The sequence below is a fragment of the Balaenoptera acutorostrata genome, chromosome 2 (genome assembly GCF_949987535.1).
Source record: "Balaenoptera acutorostrata chromosome 2, mBalAcu1.1, whole genome shotgun sequence".
NCBI classification, from domain to species: Eukaryota; Metazoa; Chordata; class Mammalia; order Artiodactyla; family Balaenopteridae; genus Balaenoptera; species Balaenoptera acutorostrata.
This window is the reverse complement of record NC_080065.1, coordinates 56,890,027-56,914,971: the sequence shown is the minus strand read 5'-3', so window position 1 is coordinate 56,914,971 and position 24,945 is coordinate 56,890,027. Positions and strand designations below refer to the sequence as shown.

The window sequence follows — 24,945 nt, the reverse complement described above, 5'->3', positions numbered from 1 at the left end:
GAACTGGGGTAGGAGGTAGGAAGAAAGGAATAACACAAAATGATGACTTTGTGGAAAGTGTTAAAAACATACAGGTAGGAAGGAAATTAAATTGAGTGAACTGCCCTACCACTGAATTCCTTAATGTCTGGCCTATATTGAAGTAAGCAAATTTCCGCAGTTAACAGAGCTACACTTTTTCATGTAACATTTGTGTTGTGAACCAAAAATCTAGGCGGGAAATTGCCTACTGATTAATTAGTAATTAATTAGGACTAATAAAGGAGCCCTAATACAGAGAACGATTAGCTTGCTTGGCTCATGGTTTCCCGCCGATCATCAGGTTTGTAACTTTGCACCATATGATTTTTTTGCACGTAAACTTAGAAAATGAGATGGCTTAGATCATTCACAGAGGGCCCTGGGTCTTGAATTCAATTGCATCATACCTGGTAATGTTTAGAAAGGTCAAGAGCTTTAGAACCAGAAAAATCCACTCTCTAATCCAAGCTCTCTTTACAGGGTATATGTTAAATAAGTCACATAGCCTGTCTGGGCCTATTTGCTCATCAGTAAAATGGGGATGCCACCACCATCTGGTCTGAGGCTTGTGTTGGGGCTCAAATAAGATGGCAGATAAAAAGCATCTTGCCCAGTACTAAGGGTACACATATAGTAGGCAGACAATAAATGTTAGGTTGCTTCCTTCCTTCCTGATGGTCTTAATGCTTTTTAATTATGAGGGAGGAGACAGGATGGGAGGAAGAGAAAGATGAGAGAACACAATGGTAATTGATGGAGCAAGGTTTGGGGAGAATTGAAGTAGGTGGAGTCATGGAGAAAGGACACTTCTTCCTGAGACTGTAGGGAAGATGGTGAGCATGATGTGAAAGTTGGTAAGTTCTGCAGGAAAGGAAGACGGTTGGTAGAAAACAGAGGAAGGAGTTAAAGGAAGACTTAATCTCAAAGAATGGAACATGTTCGTGTGGGTTAAAAAAAATTAGCAAACCATTCCACTCACCAAAAGGAATCTGCAGAAAACCATCCTTTCCATAAGAGAGAGTTACATTCAGTAATGTTTTAGAGATGCTATGTATGTGTGTATATGGGAAAAAACTTAATAGTCATGATCTTTTCATGCTAAATTTTTATTTCAATGTTATGCAACTGCATAAGTATAAATATTTGTTCAATATACAACAATTATGACATCCATAGGGAATTTCTTAGAGAAAATAAGACTGCAAACACTTTATTGCACAGATCCTAACAAACTTTTAAGCTGGTAAATCTACAGCTGGGAATACTACCAAGGAGCACATCTTACAATCACAGGAGACCGACCAAATAGAACACAGGAGAATTCCTACCAGCTGACTGGAGAGGTTTACAACAACAAACAGGTATTACATGAATGCAACCTTAGGTACTCTTTAGCCATCCAAAATGCAAAAACATATTTGGCGAAAATGGTAATACACTATACAAAATATACATTAAAAAATATCATTTGTAAACAAGCAGCTAGTTGTGCTTTAAAGGAAAGTGGACAGTTAAAAAGCAAAGGCTGTAAACCATAAACTACCTCCCCGATAGGCCTGTCTAGATGTCTGGGTGCAGAAGGATCGGGTTATGACAACCACCAAATGCACGTATGAATTATAAATGTTGAGACCATTTTTGAAACCCATTCAAGATCTTTCAACATATTTGTTTCTTCTACAATTCACAACATAGTGATGGGGAATGGCTAAAACCTCATGGGAAAAATATTCGGAGCAAGGAGGAGACTTTTTTCTTTTTTTTTTTTGCCGTTGCCAACTCATTTTACAATGAAGGACAACCGAGCAGTTTAAGTTACGCCTTTGTTTTTGGAGCGGAGTTTACAGCCTCACTGAATGATTTATAATCCCCAGGGCTGTAAGATGAAGCTGTGCTTAGGTGAACAATTTTATAGCCTGAAGATACTAAGACATCCCCGAGGGGGGTTGGGTGCTGGATTAGTATTTCTTGGTGATTTTTTTTTTTTTTTTTCTCTTACAAAACAAAAAATCCTGCTACGGATCCCAAGCATCTTATAAATACTTATCTGTGTGTATTTTCTCTTAGTGCCTTAGTACTTATGTCAGCAAGTGCTGTCTTACAATATAAAACAATCCACCAGGAAGGAAAACTGCAACAAAAAACAAACAGAAAGACCCTCTCAGCACTAAAATGATTGGACAAATTCTACATATTCCATGGTATACAAAATTTAAATAAGGCTTAGCAAAAGTAAAAAGGACAGTCACATTCAAGCACCAAATAGCTCCAACAAGTCTTTTTGTTACAAAAATGCTGCTCTTTATTAATACAGTGTTTTTTTTTTGCATACAAATAAAGAGATCATGTTATGAAATGTATGGAGCTACTTGATGCATCAGAAATGAATGTGAAACCCAGGAACTTGCTAAAAACAGCAAGCTTCATCTACAACATAAGGCCCCAGCTATGTATTAAAATGTATCTGATGTCCTGATTATTCCTTAAAATATATGCTATGATGCCAAAATCCACAACCCCACCCCGTCCCCCGACTTTTCCTCAAAAAAGCAAACTTAAAACCTCTTCCAATGCCTGATGCTTATTACTCAACCTAAGTACTAGCAGATTTGTGTGCGGCCAGCAACTTTCCTTTATGTTCAACAGCAGGGCTGGTGCAGAACTACTATAAAATGTGTGCTTCTTAGACTAGTGACTCATAGCATAAAGGCCTGAGTTTAAGAGCGTGAAAAGGAGAAGCGAGAGAACAGAAAGGGAAAGCAAAAGAACAGAAATAAAGTCGACATGTGTCTATAGCCCCCGCTCTACCTATGGTGAGGAGTCGACATACACACCCACACACAAGGACAACTGGCCTTTCAGACAGCTGGGCCCAGCATCAAAATGGCTATTAGGATGACCGTGAAATGCAAATGGCTAGCTCCATCTGTTGTGGCCATTTCTGATGGAGGAGGATTCCAAATGCAGTGATTCGAGCAGTTCTTTAGATCTGGAAGTATAGGTAGCCAGATAGAGTACTATCAAAATCACTGGTTAAAAATACACATGAAAGCTTACAATCTATAGTGTATTTTGGGCTTTCTTTCACCTTCAACTCGACTTAGAATGTTTTAACGTAGAAAAATGTAGCCTTGAAATATTCTTTTCAACCACAGACCAAAACACGTGGGTGGATGTGTATATACACGAATATGGGTGTATCTATACTTTTACATATACCCAGGTTTAACCATTTTGCTTCATTACTGCATTATGATCAATGGTAGAGCAAAAATCTTATTAAAAAAAAAAGTTGTAGTAAATGACGCCATCAGCAGCAAAGTATCGACTCTATATCCCAAACCAAACACATTGCTAGGTATTTACAGAGAAAATCTCTTTCCTCAACAACCCTCAACCTCAACCAAAAAGATTTTTTGTTTTTTTATTTTTATTTTTTTGTACAAACACTATCTGGTAACAGTTTACCGGTTCCAATTGGGAAGGCATTTGGAAGAAGGTCCCTTCTTTTCCTGTCTCTTCTCTCCCCCTTCTTCGGTGAGGCTCCAGGCTCTGCCTGGGGGGGTTCCCACAGTGCTGGTTTCCAAGGTAGTCAAGATGCAGTTACACACGCAGGCTGGGTCCCCCAGTCCCGCCGGGGGGCCTGCCCCATCACAAGGCCTTTTTGTGTGGGCTGCCGCGCAAACTCTCTTTCCCCCGCCTCTGTCGCACCCCGGAGTCCTTCTCAGAAGGAAGGGCGATGGGGCGCTCCGTGCTGGGAGCGGGGAACGGCTTGGTCACCTCTCGGCACACATTCTGCTTCCTAGTCTGAGCTGGCTGGGCGGGGGCTGGCTCTTTCCCTTTGGTTTCTCCCGCGGTGGCTGTTCCTGAGAGGGCCCTGTCCCGGTGGCTGGCGCCCTCCCCCACGCCTGGGTTGGGGTGATAGGACTCCAGAGTGATGGCTGAGCTGCGGAAGGATGGCAAAGAGTCGCTCTTTGTCATTTGGGTTCTGCCATCACCCCCAGGCAGGGGCTTCCGGTGGTCCTTGCTGCTGGAGGCTGGGGGCTCAGCCGTGGCCCTGCCGGCCTTGGCAGAGAAGATGTCGCTGCAGGTTGTAGAAGTCTCTGGAGCTACTGATCTGGCCTCGGGAAAGCCAGAGGAGTAGCTCAGAGACTTCTCGGGGAGGGCAGCGCAGCGGAAAGAGCTCTGTGCCGTGGCCGAGGGCGACCGTTTCATGCCGCTGGGCTTGTCCGCCTCCGTCAGTGGCTTCTGGAAACCGGGCCCTTTCCCCTTGGCCTCCGGCCAGCCCTTCCCGGCGGCTGCTGCCGGCCTCTCCGTGCCCTTGGGCCCAGCCTCACCTTGCGCCGGGGAAAGGCTGGCCCCCGGCTTCCCGCTGTCCACAGGGGAGTAAAGTGCTTCGGTGCATTTCTTGCCTTCAGACTTCCCGGCGTCAGCGCTGGCAGCCAGCGGACTCAGGCTCCTGTCTGTCTGTTTGCACAGAGGGGGATAATCTTTCACAGTGGATGGTTTGGGGGCCTTTGGAGATGGGTGTTGCCTTTCCCCGACAGTGGGAAGTTTCTGGTCCACCGACTCACTGACCCCTGGGGGTCCTTGCCGCGGTGGATGTGCGGGCTTCTCCAGCGCCTCTGGGGGATGCCCACTGCTGGTGGGTCTCAGCTTGGTGTCTAGAGGACCCCATTCCGTGTGTAGGGGGACCGAGGGCCCACTTGCTCCCTGGCCAGTCACATCGCGGGCTGTGTTCTGGGGACCTGGGAGGGCAGGGAACTCCTCTGACACACCCTTACTGCTGCCCTTCCCCTCTTTGCCGGGGGGCTGAGCACCAGGCTGTTTGCCCACTGCAGCCTCAACGCTCAGCTTCTGCGAGGAGAGGGGCCGGTCTGGGTGCTTAGACTTTGGAGGGTCTGTGTCGGGGCCAGACCTGGGCTTGCGGCTGCTGCTTTCACAGAGCACAGCAGCGGGCTTGGGAGGGTCCTGGAGGCCCAGGCTTGAGTCTGTAGCGCAGGGCTTGCTCCCAGGCAGAGAGCCAGCAGGGTAGCTTTGCTGAATGTAATGCTGCTGAGCGGCCAGGCCAGGGAGCTCTTTGGTGGTGGGCAGGGGCTGAGAGCTACTGGTGAGATGCTTCTGCAGGGGCTGTTCTTTCCTTTCTGGTTCCTTGGGACCATCTTTCTGCACAGATCGGAAACTGGAGAGCTTTTCACTCTTCCCACTCTCTGTCCCGCGCGGCTCCAGAGGCCACCTGGCAGGAGCGGATGCCGGCTTAGATTCCGGGCCACTCCTTCCCTTGCCCAGCTCCCTCTCACAAGGAGCCGCTGCAGAGCGCAAAGCGGGCTCTTCTCTGGCCAGTGGCCTCACCTCATCTCGGCCGTCTTTGGGGTTTGCTCTCCCACAAGGCCCGCATGCTTTCTCCAAGGCCTGGGTCTGGGTGGAGACATCTGGGTGGGTCCTCCCCACAGCGGGGAGGGTTTTGGAGTTGTCACTGGTTTTAGCAGCTTCTAGTGGATACAGCTCCTTGGAGGGGTCTCTGCGGATGTCGGCCCTCAAAGCCGACCGCTCACTTCTGGCTGTGGAAGGGGCCCTTTCGGACGACTCCCTCCCGCTCGGCTTCTCCCTCAAGGGGGCACCTTCAGGTGGGAGCGGGCTGTGCACTCTAGACGGCTCAGCACCTTGGAGGCTCTGCCCCAGGAGGGGAAGGAGCCTAACGTCGGGGCTGTGGTCTTGCTGTCGGCTGGGGCTGCCCTCTCCCCGCTGGGGGTGGCTTTCCACGATGGTCGCCGGGGTCCTGGCTGCGTGGGAAATCTTCCTGTCCAGCTTCAGCTCTGCGTCAGGCAGCGGTGCCGCCGGTGAGCCCTGCAGACCCCGGCTGGGTGGTGGGAACCGAGGCTCGAGCAGGTAGGATTTGTTCACCTTGAAGCTGGCAGGGGAGGACTCCCTCTGACCCGCAGTTTCACCCTTCCTCCCCATGCTGCCGGCGGGAGCCTGTGGCACCGGGGGCCCTACGTCACTGCCTGGGCTGGGGCTCTGGGCAGGCTCTGGTGAAGGCAGCTCCGTCTTGGAGGCCTGCGGTCCAGACAGAAGAGCAATGTCCAAAGTGCCCTCAATGGGCTTCAGGCATGACACAGACCTCCCTTCCAGCTTATACTCGGAGGGGCTCTTCCGGACAGGCGACTCTGGAGCGGCCAAGCCCGGCTTCTCCGCTCCGCTGTCCACCCGGCCAGAAAGGGCCTTGAGAGGGACAAAGGAGACGGTGCTGAGCTGAGCCACGTGGCCGCTGATGAATGGTGTGCGGCTCTCGGAGGCCGGCTGGGCCTCCTGCTGCCCTCCGGCCGGTCGGCCCGCGTTCCCCGGCATGCCCTCCTGGGCACCGGGTGTCATCTTGGGCTTGAGCACAGGGCAGAGGCCATCATCTTTGTCTTCAAGGGACATCTTCTTTCGGAGGTAGTCGATGTTGGCCAGCTTGCTGTCTAACTTCTCACACCGGGGACCCTCCTTGGCCTGCGGGGCCTTCTCTGTGTAGTCGCCCTTCCCGGAGGTGGCCCTGTGGGTGGCGTGACAGAGGCCGTCTTGGAGGGTGCTGTGAGCCGAGGCGCGTTTGAGGTCACCGGTGCCCTGGCTGTGGTCCCCGGGAGCTGCCGCCCCCCCCGAGGGGACGGCCTCGCTGGCCCGCACACTGGCGTGCTTGTGGAGAGCATCTTTCAGCAGGCTGCCCAGGGCCTGGGCCTCCTGCACGGCCGCTTTGTTTTCAAAATGATTTGACCTTTCCGAAGCCTTTGGATAGATTTTCTTCTCTCTCTCTTCTAGCCTAAAAGCAGAGAGGTTTTCCACATCATTGCCAAGTCCATGGGGTTTGTGGCGGGATTCCTGTTTCTCCGGGAGCCCGTCGGGTTTCTTCACCACCACCTTGGCCTTCAGCTTCTCTCGGTCCAGCTCGTCCACAGACTCCTGTCGGCCCAGCTTCCGGGACACAGGGCGTTTCAGGCAGCCTTGCTCCACGGGCCTGGCCCGGCTGAGGGCAGGCGCGTCGCACACGTTCTCCTCCAGGCTCTGCAAGGTCACCTCCCGCTGGGACTGCTCCCGCTGCACCTCCTCCTGGGTGACCTCCAGGCTGTGCTTGCGGGAGCACAGGTGCTTCTTGTCACTGCCGTAGGAGGGAGAGAGCTTCTCCTCCGACTGCACGCGCTTGAGCAGCGGGGACCGCGGGGGCTCTGCGCTCTTGGGCCTCACGATGTGTCTGACGATGGTCGGGGGGGAGTGCATTTTGCTGGGAAAGGCTTGAGAGATCTTGGAGTTGCCAAGTGAATGTCCCAGCAGAGGGGACGGTGACCGCTGAGGGGAGGGGGGCTGTGGAGTTGGAGAGGGCGTCCGGGCCAGCGGGGAGAGTGGGATGCTGCCCGCTGACTTACGTCTTCCTGACCGGTATCGCTGCCCGCTGAGTTTGGGGGCCAGACCGTGGAGAGTGCTGGGCCGGATGTGTCCTGACCCCGCCGGGGAGTTGGGGGCACTAGAGCTTGGGGAGCTGCTCTGGGAGGAGTTAGTACCTGTGGGTGGAAAACAGGATGCTGTGAGCAACGGCCACTTTCCCTTTACTTTCCATGCTTCCAGACCTAGCTGTTTCAGATAAGGTCAGGTAAAGGTCAGCAAATTGTCTCAGCATCTACGTCTAGTGAATAAATGCTTTTCAGATAAACCTCCCCACACCAAGGGTTAACCCCGTACTTCCCGTCTTTTTTAATGGACCCAACAGCTGTATCTTCTGACCTTCCTATAAATCCTGTTCTCTGTCAATTACATCCTCAACCTTCTTTCCTTAAGCAGGAATAAGCCTCTCTTCCAGGATCTCAGATGGTGACCCCTCAGCTCTTAAGAGGCAAGGAGACTCACTCACCGGATGGGAAGTCGGGGGTGGAGCGGTAGCTGGGAGTAGGAGATCGGGGAGACAAGCTGTGAGTGGGGGACCCCGGGAGGCTCTCCCCTGATGACAGGGATCTGTTCAAGCAGGAGAAACTTCGGCTGGTGTGGAGTAAAGGAGAAGTCTGCTTGGCTAGTTTTTTGAAAAGGGATCTTCTCCTAGAGTGAAAACAGGAGAAAACTGATCAGATTCTACATTCAGAACCACTCCTCCTACCCCATAGCACCAGTGCATTCAGTACACGCCTCTGTGCCAGAGACGGTGATAGGATGATGGCAGATCCTTTTCAAGAGAAGGATCCCACTTTTATATTCAGAACTTTTTTATGACTTAGAAAGGAAGAGCTTTTGATAATACACAATGGAAGCTCTCCTCTTAATTTCAAGCACTTTAAGAAGAGTTGTGAAAATAGGAAAAATATATAATAAATATACATTCATTTATTTATATGTCAGGTTTTTGAGGACACTGTTTTTTGCCTGAAAGCTTCTGAGTACATAGCCCCAAACACACCGACACAATTTAATTAATTAAGAGATAATACAAAGTAAATCCCTGGAAGAAAAATCATCATCTTGGATGTAGAATTCTTTGATGGTGATACACTGGGTAGCGGCTTTATCTCTGAGGGGCTGTTTGCTGTGCTTATTCCATTGTGAGCTCTTGAATATTCCTAATGACTGTGCACGCTGTACATTTACATAGAAAAACCGAGCAAGGTGAAATGAAGCTTATCACATCAGCAGGGCAGGAGACATCACGCTGCAGCAAAGCAAATGTGTAGTTAGTGTCCAACGAGCACATCTGAAAGCTAAAAGCACAGCTTCAGGTGGCTTCGAAGTGCAGGTGGCTGTACAGAGTCCCTTCACCCCCAGGTGGTTTACACTCTGCTACCCCTTGAAGCAAGTGTGTTCTATATGACCTAAACCACAATTAAAATATAAAGCTCACATGAAAAAAAAGAGGATCTCAGAATGTATATGTGTGTGTGTGTGTGTGTGTGTGTGTAATTTTAATCACAGTAATACATGTACTTGGGTTAAAAAGTCAAATAGTTTGTAATGAAAAACAGCAACTCCCTGCTCTGCCTTTTTCCCAATCCCCTAGAGAAACCACTTTCTAGTCATTTAGCTGTTTCTTCTCCTATTTGTCTGCATATTGTTATGAAATGTGCTTATGCTGTTTTTTTAGTTTTTCGATTTTAGAAATTATCCGTTGACTTCCTACCACAAAAAATGAGAATTAATCTCTTATACAACCGTTTCCACCTTCTAACCGAAAACACTTCCCTGTTTCTGTTCCTCCTAGTATAGCTAAGCCAAAATTTTTGGTTAGAAAGAAAAGGCTGGTGTTTTCTTTATTTTACATGATAAATACTGTTCACAGCTTGGCCATAATTCTATTTTCCTTCCTTGTATAACTTTGTCTTTCCTGGAGTCAATAATCATTCCTTTTTCATTTGCTTATTTTTCTTCTCTATCATCAAAAATCCTCATAATGTGATCCAACACACCAAATCCAAGTGGGTGTAAAGTAGGGCTGCTGTGGCATCGTGCAGGGAGCACATCTAGACAACTGCCTGGCAAGAAATACCCTCACCAGAAACACACACACACACGCTTTGCCAGTGCCTGCACGGGGCACAAAATGGTACTCACGGTGCCTCTCACAGTGCAAACGTGTAGCCAAGTTAGGCTTTCAGTCAGTAAAACAAAGCCTTTTTATTTCTAGGCTTATTTGGATGCTTTAAAGATCTAGTTATCTTCAAATATCTGGCATTAAAAAATAGCAACTGTTTGTTTCTAGATAATGTAAAGGACATTATTAAATAGAGATATAATGCTAAAAACTGCCTGAAGTTTCAGTTCCTCAAATCCAACTCAACTGAAATGAAGTCTAGAGGCTTAAGAAAAGGCAAAGGGCTTTTCATGGTTCTCACACATGAGAAGAAGCAATATAAATTCTTCTACAGTGTAACTACGTTAAGTCTTTTCACTATGAAAAATAACGCTGTTACGAAGGAATATAAACTCTAATGTATAAATACATGTGAACCACGGGGCAACATTTCTCACAGAGAAATAGATCCTTCTCATATGCAAGCATTTAAATTAAGTAAGGAGTAAATTTCCCTCAGTGTGGGAATGCACCAAACCCATGAAGGGGACACTCTAACTCACCTTTCTAGACTTTCCTTCTTCTTACATTTCTTGCTCCGCCTCACCATACGGCTCTTATAGCTGTTTCTCCTGGCTGGTCCCGTTTTGATTGATGTGTTTTCAAATGGGGTGGTCGTGATCGACACCTTATTTCCACTCTATAAAAAAATGATGTGGTATTAAAGCGAAATGCTGTGATGAAACAAGACCAGAACAGAGATAGGAGAGCCAAAGACAAAGAAAGATCCATAAGGACGGACATACAAAAGGCTTCCATGTGTCAATGACCCTTCAAGCAGTGAAGTCCTGACAAACTCGGTGGAAAAAAAATGTGGGGTTTCCTTAAGAGGGTGGGATCTGGAACTCCACAGAGCTGAGTTCAAATCTGAGCCTGTGACCTGAGCACTTGCTTTCCATCTAACAGGAGAGTCACACCTATCTCATAGGGCTCGTCTGAAGATCAAGGCGATAGAGTCTGTAAAGCCTTTAGCACTGAGGGTGACACATGGAAAGGACTATATAAATAACAGTTATCCTCATCCATACGTATTAAGTATAAAGATGCCCACGGGCTCTCTAGAAATCATAAAAAAAATCATAAAGCAGCAAAACTGAATGAGACTTCTATTTTAAATTATTTTTAAAGGTTCCTTTTCTACCACCAGAAAACCTGTCAGCATACAGAGCTGGAAAGTTTATGCCAGCAGGTATGAAACAGCGTCTGTTTTGCCAGGTGAGGTCATTCCTGGTGGGTTTCTGTGCCCTTCCACTTGAACCTGGGACAGGGGCCGGCTGGGCAGGCCCTGGGGATGGATTTGAGAGCAGAGTCAGAGGGCAGGCTGAGGTGTATCCTGGGCAAGTGGGCAGGACCCTCCCCCTTCACTCCCGTATCAATGACCTCTTCTTGAATTTCTTAATAACCAGGAGACAAACATGTCCTTTCGGAGTCACAGATGGCCCGGATTACCTTAAAAAGACAAGAAGCATACGGAGAAGGGCCTTTTAAAAGGCCTAAGCCTGGAAGATGCCTAGCAACTCAGCTCTAAGTGGTGTTAAGAGATGGGGAGTTGAGTATGATGGGGGCTGGGGACTGAAAAAACAGAGATTGTTTTAATATCAACATCCACCTCGCCTCCCAACTTGGGAAGTAATACGTGCCATTATAAGAAGAAAAGAGTAAAGCATATATATATAAAAAAAAAATCATTGAGGGGTCTACCGCCCAGCTAACGTCAGTAACATTTCTGTATATTTCCTGCTGGTCTCTTATCAGGCATGTATAAAGTATGCATATATAGAGACACACTTGATAAATAATTTAAATCTTTTAAATATCTCATATTTAGTTTTATGTTTTTTGTTCACTTCACATTTCCTAACTTTGAAAAACTTGCCCTTCGTCATTGAATATTCCTTAAGAACGTGATTTTTACTGGCTATTTAAAAATATTCCATGAGATGGGTGAATCATAATTTAACTATTTCCCTACAGCTATTGTTTTCTATTTTGCAATTCTTGTAAGGGTTGAAATAAATACCTTTACCTCTAAATCGCTGTCCGAGCCTCTGACATTTCCCTTAGATTACCTAATTAGACCCAATACACGTAGCAAAGGGTCTAGGTGGACTTCTTAGCGACTGTTGGTGCCTGGTGATACACTAATTTCCAGAAGGGTTATGTCACCTCATGCTCTTGCCAGCAGCGCACAAGCAGCAGCCTTAGAACGGGCTTGTCAGAACTGAGTATTAACATTAAACAGATTACCGATTTTACAGGAAAAAGTTATATCAAGTTTTAATCTTTGTTCTTTGGCTATTAACAAAGCTGGACTTTGACTCATTTATTTTCGATCATTTCTATTTCTTTAGAGAACAATTTGTTCATGTCTTACATCCAATTTTGTATCAGAAAGTCTTAGTATTATTGATTTTAGAGTTCTTTATATATTTAAGAACATATAATCCCATACTTAATGTCAAATTGTAAACAAATATTTTAGGGAAATGAAATTTGAACTTGAACAAGAGAAAAAATTTTTCTTCATTCTGAAAGAATAAATTACGTGTTTTATATGCAAATGCCAAAACTTTAAAAATAAACCTTAACCTGATAGTAGAGACTGACATTCAATTTATTCTTTAAACTGAAAATTCAACTTCTAAGTATGAAAGGCCTACCATTGAAGGTTGTTTGGTATGGGATTTTCTCTTTACAAATTGAGTGAGGCCAGGCTAACTGAGTGTGGCCAGGCTAAAGTTTTAGTTTTTCCTGCATGTCTTAGGGGAAGGAAAGGGGCAACAAACATTATGGGAGTTCATCTTTCATTGAAGTTCCTTCCGTCCTTTTCTACATCATATACAGAGTGGACACAGAGCCACAATGATCACTGGGGCTGCTAGAGCCCATGAGCCATCTAAGCTTGAATCCACTTCCACCCCTTCTAACACAATTCAGCACTGACTTTTATATCTTTACCTGTAAGAGGCTCACAATGCCACTGAGAATTTTAAAAGCACATTGTGAATATTAAAGCACTTTTCACATATATTCTCTTACTTTATTTTCACAACCAAGTCATGAGGGTTTTTTGGGTTTTTTTTTAAACCCTATGAGGTAGGAAGGGATTATTATTCTTCGACTAGAGGTAAGGAAAACAGATTCAGAGACACTGAGATTCTTTTTTCCCAAGGTCACAGAGCCCAGTGGGAGAGCCCAAACCTGGCTCTCCCGCCCCTCACCGCACACTGCCCACTCCTCATGGGCAGGGCACGCCCTGATCCCTTCCACCTTTTGCTCCCAGCAGAGTGCACAGCTTGTACTTAATGAGTGGTGGTGAGGGAACGAGGCACTGGATCCGTATAAGGAATGATCAATGTATCAGATTGTCAAGAAAAAATTTAAAAAATATAAAAATATCATCAACATTATATGAAAAAAATATAATATAAATGCTGAACATTCCTCACCAGAACAGTTATGACCAGGGTTTGCTGAATCAGAGCACGTCATTAAGTTCTGTACAAAAGTCCCTTTCCACTACAAAACCAAACCCAGTTTTCTGTTTTTGTTTCTACATATGGCTGTTCCAGACGACAGTTCACTTGACTTATGAAAATACACACAGAGATAACTCCCCTAAGGGGAAATACAGACACAAAAAATGCAGAGTGCAAACATCTGGCTGGAAACGTTAATGATTACAAAAATGGTAAGTAAATGACTGAAAAATATTATAATTTTATGGAGAATAGGTGAGAATTGTGAAGCCTGCCATCTGGTGGATCCATCGGCTATAGCAAGTGCTGCCAGAACTCGGCACACTTTTACTGGGTCCACTGACCTCAACAAATTCTTTTGAAGAAGAAGCAGTCTCTTATTAGGGAAATTCTGCGGCACTGTTTTAAAAAATAACAACAACGAAATGGGGCCAGAAGACTGTTAAATGTTCTATTAGTTAAGTTTTACTTTAAACTACTTGTGTGATTAGTGCACGGTGGGAGGGAAATTATTTTAAGCTGGCTGAACTGAATACAAAAGCAGAAGTCAGGCTATCCAGTCTCTTCTCTCAGTCTGACTCCACATTAGTTTATCAGTTGGCCTTGGGTACTTCACTGAGCTAGACTGTTTTTACATTTCTTTCTCTGCAAGACGCACATGGGGAACAGCACTCTTCCTGCATACGTGCGTCCTTGCCCTGACTCAACCCTCCATGATCCAGCCCCAGCCATCTTGCACACTTCATCCCAGATGCTATGAACTCAGGCTCCAGCCACACTGGTTTACTCATGCACCTCAAGCACTCTGAGCTTCCTGTCCTTGTGGTTTTAAGCATCTTCTTTATTTTGCCTAGAAGGGCCTGTGCTCCCTTCCCATACGCTAAATGTCCACCCATCCTTCACAGCCCTGCACAGAAAACCCCCAACTCTTCACCCCTGCCCACCCTGGTGGAAAGCTCTCTCTCCTTTAGAACTTGGGCCATATTTACAGTTTGTTCCTTTTGTCTGACACTCTGATTATAGCCTAGTGTTGCCACTGTTTCCCCTGTGAACGCTGGACTGTAAGTTACTGGCCATCAGAAGGCTTCATGTACAGAGCACAGTGGTGTGCTGGTTGAAAGCACAGGCTCTGGAGCTGCACTGCCGAGATGCAAATCCTTGTCTGCTCTTTCCTAGCAGATAACCTTGGCTGCTTTGCTAACTTCTCCCTGCTTTAATTTCTTTATCTGTAAAATGGGGACATTTATATTTATAGCACCTATGCACAAGGTATGAGGATTACCTGAGTTTATTCATGTAAAGGCTCTCGATTACCTATTATTCATATGTGTCATTTGTTGTGTGACTCTTCGGTACCTCACACACTTTTGCACATTTTGGGGGCCCAGCTAATATGTGAAGATGGTAATAATGATGCTATTTGATGGTCCCCATTTTAGTTTCCAGAGGTTCTCCAGAGTTCAGGGAAAGGAAAATTTGAGGCAGGGGCTGGTGATATTTTAGGGCTTCTCTTACGATTGGGGATTTAAACTAACGCTGTCCTAAGAAAGCAACCTGGTTGAACAGAGAGTTTTCTGGATTAGGGAGGCTACACTGGGCAGGTAATTATGTGAGCAGGGGATATGACTGGGTCCGTGTGGCCTCCACCCCTCACTACAGTGGCTGGAGAGAGATTTCAGTGCTTTGACAAAGTTCTTTTTTAACAAGCTACTTGCAAGCTGGATGGAGGTGATTAACTCCTTGTGGCAGGAGAGGTTTAAGGTGACGCCAAAGGAGCACATTTACAGGGATTCACAGAGCTCTGGGGAACTGAACCGGATGACCGTGACTTTCTATTTCCTTGTGCGTGTAAGTCAGTGCTTCCATAGCAGGCTCATTTTGAAGTTGTGAGGGTAAGTGAGACCAAAGCTGCAGCCATGAAACACGCGATATGCTGATTAGGTTCACAATCCGAAAGATAAATAAGTGTTGCACATGTATCTCTAAATATACATACAGCCCTATGGAATGGCTCTTCCACCTTTTTCTAAGGATGCCATGAGATCTTGTGAAGTAGTTTGCAAGTATAAAACATCGTGTAAAAAGCATCTGAGAATACCAAAATACAGCTACTACCCTGATGGTCTGCCAGTGACGAAGCCATCAGGGAGCCCAATAGTATAGTATGCATTTGTGAGAAAGTTGACTAGAGTTAGAGGAACCACCTGTAGGTATGGAGGATAGCAAAGCCCGGCCTCAACTCCAGTGGGGCCTGAGGCTAAGACCAAAGTTTCATTAATGCTGTGAACTGATCAACAGCAATAACTTTCCTACAATCTGCCACTTCACAATGGACCTTTGAATATGCATGCTATTACTCTTCCTGGAACCTAGGCCACACACTGAATCATTTGAAGAATACACTTGTGTTGGCTGGGGGATGAGAGAAGGAAGAAGAAAAGTCATTTAACTGCACTTACTTTTCAAAGGCCTTGTACACCCACCTACCGGCACTACCTTCCAAATCCTAATTTTCTTTCAAGTTCCAGTTCAGTGTCACTTCTCTGTGATGACTCTCCTCGTTCACAGAATCTTCTCTCCAAAAGTACGGGATTCCTCCCCCTGCTATGGCCCTGGCTAATCAAGCTGAACTTTATCTGCTTGCATACCTCTTCTATATCTCCCATAGTCCTCGAGGGCAAGGACCATACCTGAATTCCTATGTTGCCAACATCTACCATAGTACCTGCCTCAGAGCGAGTGCTCTAGAAACAGTCTGAATGTACCTTGTTTAAATGACACATATGTGTTTATATTGTGCCTCTCAATAGGCTGCAGATGATCTGAGGTCATGGCTCAAGCCTCTCTGATAGCCCCTTATAGCCCAGCCCCTCCCAGTGCTCACACAGCCAGAGGCCATCCGTAAACATCTGTTGACTTGTAAGATAATCCTATAATTAAAGACTGTATGTTTGATCACAGATAGTCTTCTTTCCTTGAAAAAACTTAAAATCAAACTCAAATTTATCTTTGTTTTAACCAGATCCATATCTGGAGCTATAACTTTATATTCTGTAGTCAGCAGGTGGCAGAGCAAATAACCCAAAAGAAATGAGAGGATCAGTATAGACTGTCTCTCTCTATCATACTCATGCTTCTTGTGATCTTCGTACTCCATTGGCTTGAATCAGCTTACATTCCAAGTAGAAACTGATCTACATTCAAATTCATTTGTACGTATGAATGGGAAAAGGCCTAATGGTCGCTAGAATCCCTTCTTCCATTACCACCTATTTCTATCATTTATAGTGTATGTTATATATTCACAGTTCTACCTTTCAAAAGGAAACCCAAGTCTCAGACTCAACCTTCAGATCTGACCTCACAGTTTAATACTACTTTGTCTTCTGCTATATAGAATAAAATTTACTGAAGAAAATCGCCTTTAGGATGGACGATTTCCAAACAGATTTTACTATGTGCGGTACATAAACAAAGAGAACTCTATTTGTAATTTCGGATAAGAAGCAAAATTAAATTAAGAAGTGACTGTGCAGATATACGAACGTGTATGTCATGATATAAAACCAAAAAATTCATGTTATTTTTGCCTTTACATTAAACAGACTACCGAATATTCTCTCAGCGACGAGACTGAGTGTGTACGGATATGCCATATAGAAGAACGCCAGACCTTGAGTAAAGAACTCTTGGTACTAGTTCTCTCTGGCTACCTCCGTCATCTGGATGCCCGTGACATCAAAAAGATAGTACCTTTAGCAGGAGCTCTATAACTTCTGTGTGGACGAGTCCATGCACTGGCTCTCCATTGACGTGTGTGATCAGATCCCCAGCCTTCAGTCCTGCCTGGCAAGCTGGACTTCCTTCTTCTACGTTCTAAAGTCCAAGAGGAGAGTATATATTAGTAAGCAAACAAATGACAACCCTGACACCTACTGTTTCTTGTGGCTCAGTGTTCTGAGTTAATCAGCACATGATCCTGAGCTCCTAAGAGCAAACCAGTAAGACATGGTTTGCTATTCTTTTTCTGTCATCATCCTAAAATAGGGTAATTCCTATGGTTCCTTAAACAATTTCAGGTGATCTGAGAAAGTACTTAAAAAAAAAAGGAAGGCCAGGGAAAAAAACTAAGAAAAGAAGGATAAAAACAGGACTATCTTTGACTATTTCTACCAGCTTGGTATGCAGAGTGGATAATCAGATACGAAGACTAACAGAATTACGAGAAAGAATTAACTTTTGCTAAATTCAATCCCACCACATAGATAAAGGGCAAGAGTATGAAACAGGTCCCAAATGCCAGCTTAACAGAAAAAATCATTTGCTGTTAACTACGCCTCAGCTGACATATTTATTCTCCAGTTTGGCTGGGAGCAAAAACTAACCAGAAAGAGAGACTGTCGGTCTTACCCAAACGATATGATGCACTGTGTAAATGTCGCTGTCTCCCACATACACCCGGATGGCTCGGATGGTGAAACCATAGTTCTTCCCTGAACTGTGGATCACGACGGGCTGGTGCGGATTGGCAGAAGCGCCTGAGGAATCTCGGCTGGGAGAGGAATCCCTCGAGGAAGAAGGGTCCGAGGACAGAGAATGCGGAGACATTGGGCTTCCCAGTGGAGAAACAGCAAACATATCTGCAACAAAGAAGCCAGTCATCACAGCTCATTCTGGTCCCACAACCTGCTCGCAGGTAGCCCTCACTAGGTAGCCCTGCTGGGATTGGGAGCACAGTCACAAAACAAATCCATTCCTTTCTAATAAGGAAGAAATAATATAAAAATATTTATACTGGTAACTAGCATGGATTTCAAAACAGAAGCCTGTCAAGGAAATTTCAGAAGTGTCTCTTTTTAAACTAACTTTTAAACTCACATTCTGAAGTTACAACTTCTTAGTTCTCTACACAAATTAAAAAACACACAGAACTTCACTGCTATCTGACTGTGATCTTTTAATACACTCTCTTTTAATTAAAGAAACAGGAACTTCCCTGGTGGCGCAGTGGTTAAGAATCTGCCTGCCAATGCAGGGCACAAGGGTTTGATCCCTGGTTCGGGAAGATCCCACATGCCGCAGAGCAACTAAGCCCGTGAGCCACAACTACTGAGCCCGCATGCTGCAACTACTGAAGCCCACACGCCTAGAAGCCCGTGCTCCGCAACGAGAAAAGCCACCACGATGAGAAGCCCATGCACCACAATTAAGAGTAGCCCCTACTCGCTGCAACTATAGAAAGCTCGCATGCAGCAGCGAAGACCCAACGCAGCCCCCAAAATAAATAAATAAATAAGTAAATAAACAAATCATAGGTGCACAAATTTCAGGTATACCCTCACGCAGAGAAGGCTGTATGGACTATAGTAAAAGACACTCAGGCTCCAAATCTTGCCCTAAATAACTTTAACGTGGTTCTTTTCGAAAAAACCTGGCCCGGAAAGCAATTCATCAGTTTACCTCTGCTTTTTTATAATATTACTGAACTAGTACTGATTAAACAATTTTGATCAAGAAAACACTGTAATGTTAATTTCTCTATAAAAGAATCATTCCTTACCTTATTACTATGATTAGAACTGATTCTCTTCATATATTACCTGTAATTCTGGCAAGGTTTCTGAGAGGATAATGCAGGTGGATAGAGAAATTTTAAGAAAAACTCACTTCATATTCTTCAACACCAATACTATTCTGTTTTCCTTGTTTTATGCACAAACACACTTTTAATTTATAGTTCTTATCACTGTTTCACCTATGTGAATCTAAACAGATCCTAACTGGTCATGTGAAATTGTGTGTGTGTCTGTGAGTGTGTGTGAGTGTGAAAAAGAATAACCTACAAAAAGATGCTGAGGGCTTCCCTGGTGGCGCAGTGGTTGAGAATCTGCCTGCTAATGCAGGAGACACGGGTTCGAGCCCTGGTCTGGGAAGATCCCACATGCCACGGAGCAGCTGGGCCCGTGAGCCACGGCTGCTGAGCCTGCGCGTCTGGAGCCTGTGCCCCGCAACGGGAGGGGCCGCGATGGTGAAAGGCCCGCGCACCGCGATGAAGAGCGGTCCCCGCACCGCGATGAAGAGTGGCCCCCGCTTGCCGCAACTAGAGAAAGCCCTCGCACGAACCGAAGACCCAGCACAGCCAAAAATAAATAAATAAATAAATTAAATAAATAAATTAAAAAAAAAAAGATGCTGAGGTTTAAATGTGAGCTCAGTCAGGGCCAGGCTACAAAGGGCCAGCACAACTGAAGGCTCCCGGGGTGCGGTGAGTAACAGCATGGCCACAGCAAACTGAAAGTATCCAGACTATCTTTTGCTCTAATTCTTATGTGTGTCCAAAGGAAAACAATTAGCTAAATGTAACACTAGCCAAGCTCCTTCACTTTCTGACTTCATGCGGCATCCTGACCCTTTCTTCCTGGCTACCTCTGTCTCATCCAAAGGCCAGGCAAACAGATGCACACTGGTGGGCAGGGAACTTCAACACATGCAAAGGCAGGAAGACGATAGAGTGGATACACAGATCCAAACTGCTAAAAGAGCCAGGCTCCCGACCCTTTACCTCAGTACATTTTACCTTATCTCCTCAAATTGAATAACTGACATACATTCACCAAGATGTGGGCTTTCTCATCAGCTCTCAAAGCAGACTGGACACCACATCCCACTTACCTTCCTGACTGCAGCTGCACTGGGGCCATTGCCTGCTGGTTATGAATAGTCACTCAAACTAGGGAGATAGGTGTTTATGGTGCTACACAGACATTTCCCAGAAAACAGAACATGCTACAGTGAGCATTACCCCCCAGGGAGCTTTCGTTTTTACCCAATTTCTTTCTGCATGAATTTGAAATTTCAACAATGTAAACAATCCCTTTTATACATGGTCTGTATTCTTCCAACTGCAAGCCATCTGCAATATAATTCGACTGCCACTTCCACTCTCTTACTGTCATTTGAGTGATAAGTCATAACCACCAGGGTATATATTTTCATCTCAGCCAGTGAAATTACTGCAGACTTTGTGATTAGTAGAGGCAAAACTAGGTTGTGGAAACATACTGCAATTGAACAAAACCATAATTAAGCCCAGTTTTTTTAATATAGGGTAGAAAATAATACCAGTAGGAGGAAGCATAACCCAACAGACAGGGCTGGTAAACCTTGTAATTTCAGTGCTGTCTGTGACTCTGCATCCCCAGAAACGAAAAACTTATGTTCTCTGTGTCGATTTCCTCGTTAATTAGATGAGAAGAACTATACTTAGCTTTCCAACACAGGTGCTGTAAACAGCTCCGTAAAGGATACAAATGATGCATAGTCTAGGGAAGGAAAATTATTCAGAAGAGGGGAATTTATCACTTAACTTGGGGGGAGTGGGAGACAAGGAAAGAAAACAAATAAAAGAAATAAGCCTTTGTGGGAAGGGAGCCTGCCTCATCTCCTGCTGCAGAAAGAAGCGAGAAGGAATAAACCACATACGCCCCTGGGGGCTCTGGAGGTCTTGCGGGGAGACACTCTGGAGGGCTGCGCCAGGACACCCCCCGCTACTGTTTCAAGCCATCTTGTATGTCAATCAGCATTGCAAACTGGGGGCGGGGGGTGAACATGCACAAATCACACAATTTCATGCAAGTAGATGTCTCTCTACCTCCTGGGATCATGAGGGACAGAGCACTGGCAGAAAGGGACTTGGTGACTTTCCCCGAGATTTTCTTTTTCTCTGTGCTTTCTAATCGCTGCCGAGCCATGTGAGAAGCGGGTTCACTGGAGGGCTTTGAGGAATTATCTGTACTGTCCACACACTCGCTTCGTCCATTTATCTGATCCAAGTGCTCTGAAAAACTGCCAACTGTACAAAGAAGAAGGGATAAACATGTTCAGGAAAATCTGGGATAGGAGAGGTGGGGAGAGGGGGAGAGAGAGAGAGAGAGAGAAGGAAGGACAAATGCTGGGAAACAGATGCCCATGTGGTTCATGAGTCCATGTGGTGTCAGGCAAACATGAAAATCATGTGACCGGTTTGAGAAAAGTGACGTGGAGGAGGAAGAATGAAAGAGGTGTCCATTCAGATTTCGTTCTACTTGTACACAAGTCCACTAACTCTCAGTTGACTCCATTTAACTAGGAGAATAATTACTTTTTAGAATCTGTCTTTTACAACCCTAGTAGAGACAACTCTTCCCCCAGACCCCGCCATGAAAGGCCACGAACCAAACATCAGCTTATGGACCACACAACGCCCACCGTATAGTATGATCATCCTGTGACACAAATGATCATCATTAGCAATGCTGTTAATATTGTTTTTTCCTATGTGGACATCATTTAGTCACTTCATGGACATTTATGCCCATGTCATCTCCTACCATCTTTCTAGGACACACCTCACACTTAGGCTCAGGTTTGTAACTTACGGAAAAGTGCCTAAAGTGTCGCCTTTGACTTCCCACACCTGCTTTCACTCTGACCTCCTTGTAAATTTCACAGGACAAGACAAAGGGTATGCTTCACTATGGTACCCAATGGTTCCCTACATCTTCTTGCCTTTAGTCTAGACAGTGCCAAATGCTGATCTTCCCTGAAGTTACTGGAAGTGAAAAGATCCGTCCCCCTCTAAGCCAACCATCACACCTTCTTTATTTTTAATTTTATTAATCCTCAGTATACACTAGAGAGTTTTGGGTTTTTTTAAAGTTAAAAAATTAGGACTTCCCTCAGCAGAGGAACATAAGAGAACATGTAACCACGTAGAAGGATGCAGAAATGGAAAATCACTGATACCAGTCTGGTAATTGCACACGCCCAGAGTAAAGAAAGTTCTTTACTCTTGTCAGAAGTGACATGTTGAAAAAAGTCAAGTGACCATCCCTTTTGGTTTCTCCTATTCTTTCTTTCACAGGCTATCAGTTTTCTGGGTTCTTTTTCTTTCTTTTTTTAATCACTGATAATACATCTTTGTCCAGAAAAAAACAATGCTTATCTCCTTTTTCCTTCTAAATGCTATATTATAAGCCCCCTGTGCTTTAAAAATCATCAACACTATCACCACATTAAGATATACAATCCACACAGAGAATTTAATACCATTATAAATGATCCTTTGAAAGACCAACCAGCACATTTTAAAGTGCTGACCATGACATTCTTTGCCTAGAGAAGAGGCTTAATCAGACTTAACTAACATTTCTGTTACAGTGCTATATACACATCACTCAATTGCACAGCAGGTTTGGTCCTAGTTCACAGAGGTGGCACAGACCCACAGGTGGGGTCCAAGCTAAGGGAAGCCTGGGACTTGGGACAGTGAGCTTGGGCATAGCACAGCTCATGGCCACCTACTGTGCTGTAGGTACAGGGTGAAACTCACAAACTTCCACGTGACACCCATCTGACCTACTAAGGAAGACGATCTTAAGGCAAATATCAACAACCTTTCTACTTCTATATGCCAAACTCAGTCCCACATAACAGCATATCTATTCTATTCACTCTAAATGAAGAAATCAACTGCTGAGGGACTTGATAAAAACTGCTTCACAAATCAAACAAATCTTATCTCAAAAACGTCTAGTTTACTTTGGGGTAAGTTACACACTCCCTTCTCCTTTCTAATTTGGCTTGGATGGGATCACTGACAAGCATGAACTGAAAAGCTGAATCTCTTCACAATGAATAATTTGTTGGATGCATTCAAGCACTACACCTAAAACTTCAAGACTTACTTTTCACTGATTCAAATACATTGTAGTCATGGAAAAAGAAACAGGTATAAAGCTGCACTTCCCTAAATGCCAGAGTGTGAATATTCAACGTTCTCTTTTATCATCCCTCCCTCTTGCCTCCGCCATTTCATCCCGCCATCTCATTTCATAGCACTGTATATAAACGTGTGTTTCTTTTCTGCCAGTGGTAGATAATGTCACCTTAATGTTCTGTAAATGTCAAGGATTCTTTCTTTTTGATGGTGGAGCAATATAAAAATCAACAAATTTAATTTTACTACAGTCACGGTTTTCAGATTCCCTAATTACCCTTGGCTGTGAGCAAATCAGCTCATCTCTCTATTCAGTACGGCCCCCAAGGTCTTTGATTATTTTTAGTGTGTGTATGGGGGAGACAGAGAGAAAAGTGGTTTGAATCTATTAATCATAATGCATAGCAGGATATAGACAGTTTTTTTTTAATTGTGAAAGTAATCAATCAAATGCTTAGACACCACTCCCCTCCCTTTACCTCCTACCTTTCTGATAGTGAGTAGGCAGAATAGACCAAGAGATCATAAACAATTCATCATATTAAGAATAAATGTGAAGTAGAGGTAACTCTGTTCAGAGTAAATAATAACTAAGAAACAGATGAGAACTTAGTAACCAGAAATATAAAACACTTGACATATCTACATTTGATCTGATTACCAAGATGAACTAAAAATGGTCAGGCATCTTAGACTACCGGCTTGTTTCTACAATACTTCTTCATTGCTGTCCTCTTGGCTCTCTAGATTTAGGACAAGTGGAATTACCCTACATGGAAACAGAACTGAGGTGAAGAGAGAGAAGGAAAAAACCCAACAGCATTCTTCCCCATGATCAACTGTAAGCTCATGTGAAGCTCCACAGAACCAGACTTTTTAGTGAGGCGGAAATAAACCCAGCCTGTAAAATTTGTAATTTTGAAATGATTCAAAACAAGATGAAAACATTACACCACGAATATTCAGTTAGTTAAAAAAATGTTCATGAAAATTCTTGGAATCACTCATGGTTATCAATATAGCATACTGGATATGGCTTAATGAAAACATTTATCATAGCAACCTTAATCCATATCCATGTTTTTATTTTTTAAGCATAAATACACATTGCTCTGTAGAAGGACATGCTGTGCATAAAATTTTTATACACCGAATAATATTTGAAATGCACTTCAAGGACTTGCTCTGAGGGAAGCACAAGGCCGATCATCTAATGAGGACACCTCCGTGATTAAAGGCCCCAAGTATCCATGATACAGTAAGCATTTTAAAAACCTGTGGAGATACTGCTCCTGGTGTCAGCAAGGTTTACTTCACACAAAAGTGACACCATAAAGCGCCCCCTAGGAAAGGCCCAAGCCCCACTGTTTCTCACACACCCAAAGATGTCTTAGGGTTATCTGCGTCAGTTATCCAGAGGCTGGGAAGGCAGCTTGTGTTCAGTGGAGTTGTTTCATAGGCGCACGAGACACCGATTTGAACTGTGTCGGTACTTCTGACTCCCCTCTCCCCGCTCCATCCATGAACCTCAAAGAATAAGCATCTTTTTTTTTTCCCCCTTAAAGAAACTTTATATCCAAGTTACTTTTGAAGTAAAACACTTCAAAAGTATAGATCGAGGTATGAGGTATTTTTTTTTTACCATCAAAGACACAAGATGTTTGCCCACCTAATTTCTTGCTTGTCTTCTTTCTTATATGTCCCTGAGATTCTCATCAGCCTCTGTTTCTAGCCAGCTGTGCAAACAGAATAAGCATCTTGCTGCACTGACTGAGGGTCTCATGTGCAGACTGCTTGGTTATTGGGTATAAGTGGTCCCATAACAAAACCCAGCTCCTCCAAAGAAACACCCACCCGTCTCAACAGTAGAAGAAAAACTGGCTTACATGGTACCTTATGGGTGGTGATTTAAGACACTGTTGAGGGTAATTTTGACCATTTGACTATTTAACAGGGTCGCTTACTAGTAACTTTGAGTTAGATGCAAGTCCACGAGGCATGCCTTTGTATCCACAACAGAGAACATGCTCCCTTACTGTGTTCTGACAGCCATCAAAGGACGCCACTGAAACCCAGCAGAGGATGTGAAGGCTACAGGTGAAGCA

General features: G+C 44.7%; 1 protein-coding gene across 11 annotated transcripts in view; it reads right to left on the bottom strand.

The window, feature by feature from the left end:
* Window positions 1-1,120: 1,120 nt before the first annotated feature.
* The window catches only part of MAST4 (microtubule associated serine/threonine kinase family member 4), a 569,167-nt gene continuing 545,342 nt past the window's right edge, over window positions 1,121-24,945 (bottom strand). For 8 of the 11 annotated variants that reach the window (XM_057539992.1, XM_007175996.3, XM_057539995.1 and 5 more), the window contains 6 exons: window positions 20,735-20,935; window positions 17,494-17,723; window positions 16,837-16,959; window positions 10,108-10,244; window positions 7,904-8,085; window positions 1,121-7,556 (listed from right to left, as the gene is read on the bottom strand). In XM_057539992.1, coding sequence (XP_057395975.1) covers window positions 3,673-7,556; window positions 7,904-8,085; window positions 10,108-10,244; window positions 16,837-16,959; window positions 17,494-17,723; window positions 20,735-20,935 — 4,757 coding nt within the window. In that variant the 3' untranslated portion in view covers window positions 1,121-3,672. The remainder of the gene's footprint in view (window positions 7,557-7,903; window positions 8,086-10,107; window positions 10,245-16,836; window positions 16,960-17,493; window positions 17,724-20,734; window positions 20,936-24,945) is intronic. The other 3 variants (XM_057539993.1, XM_057539994.1, XM_057540001.1) reach the window with 1 other exon arrangement.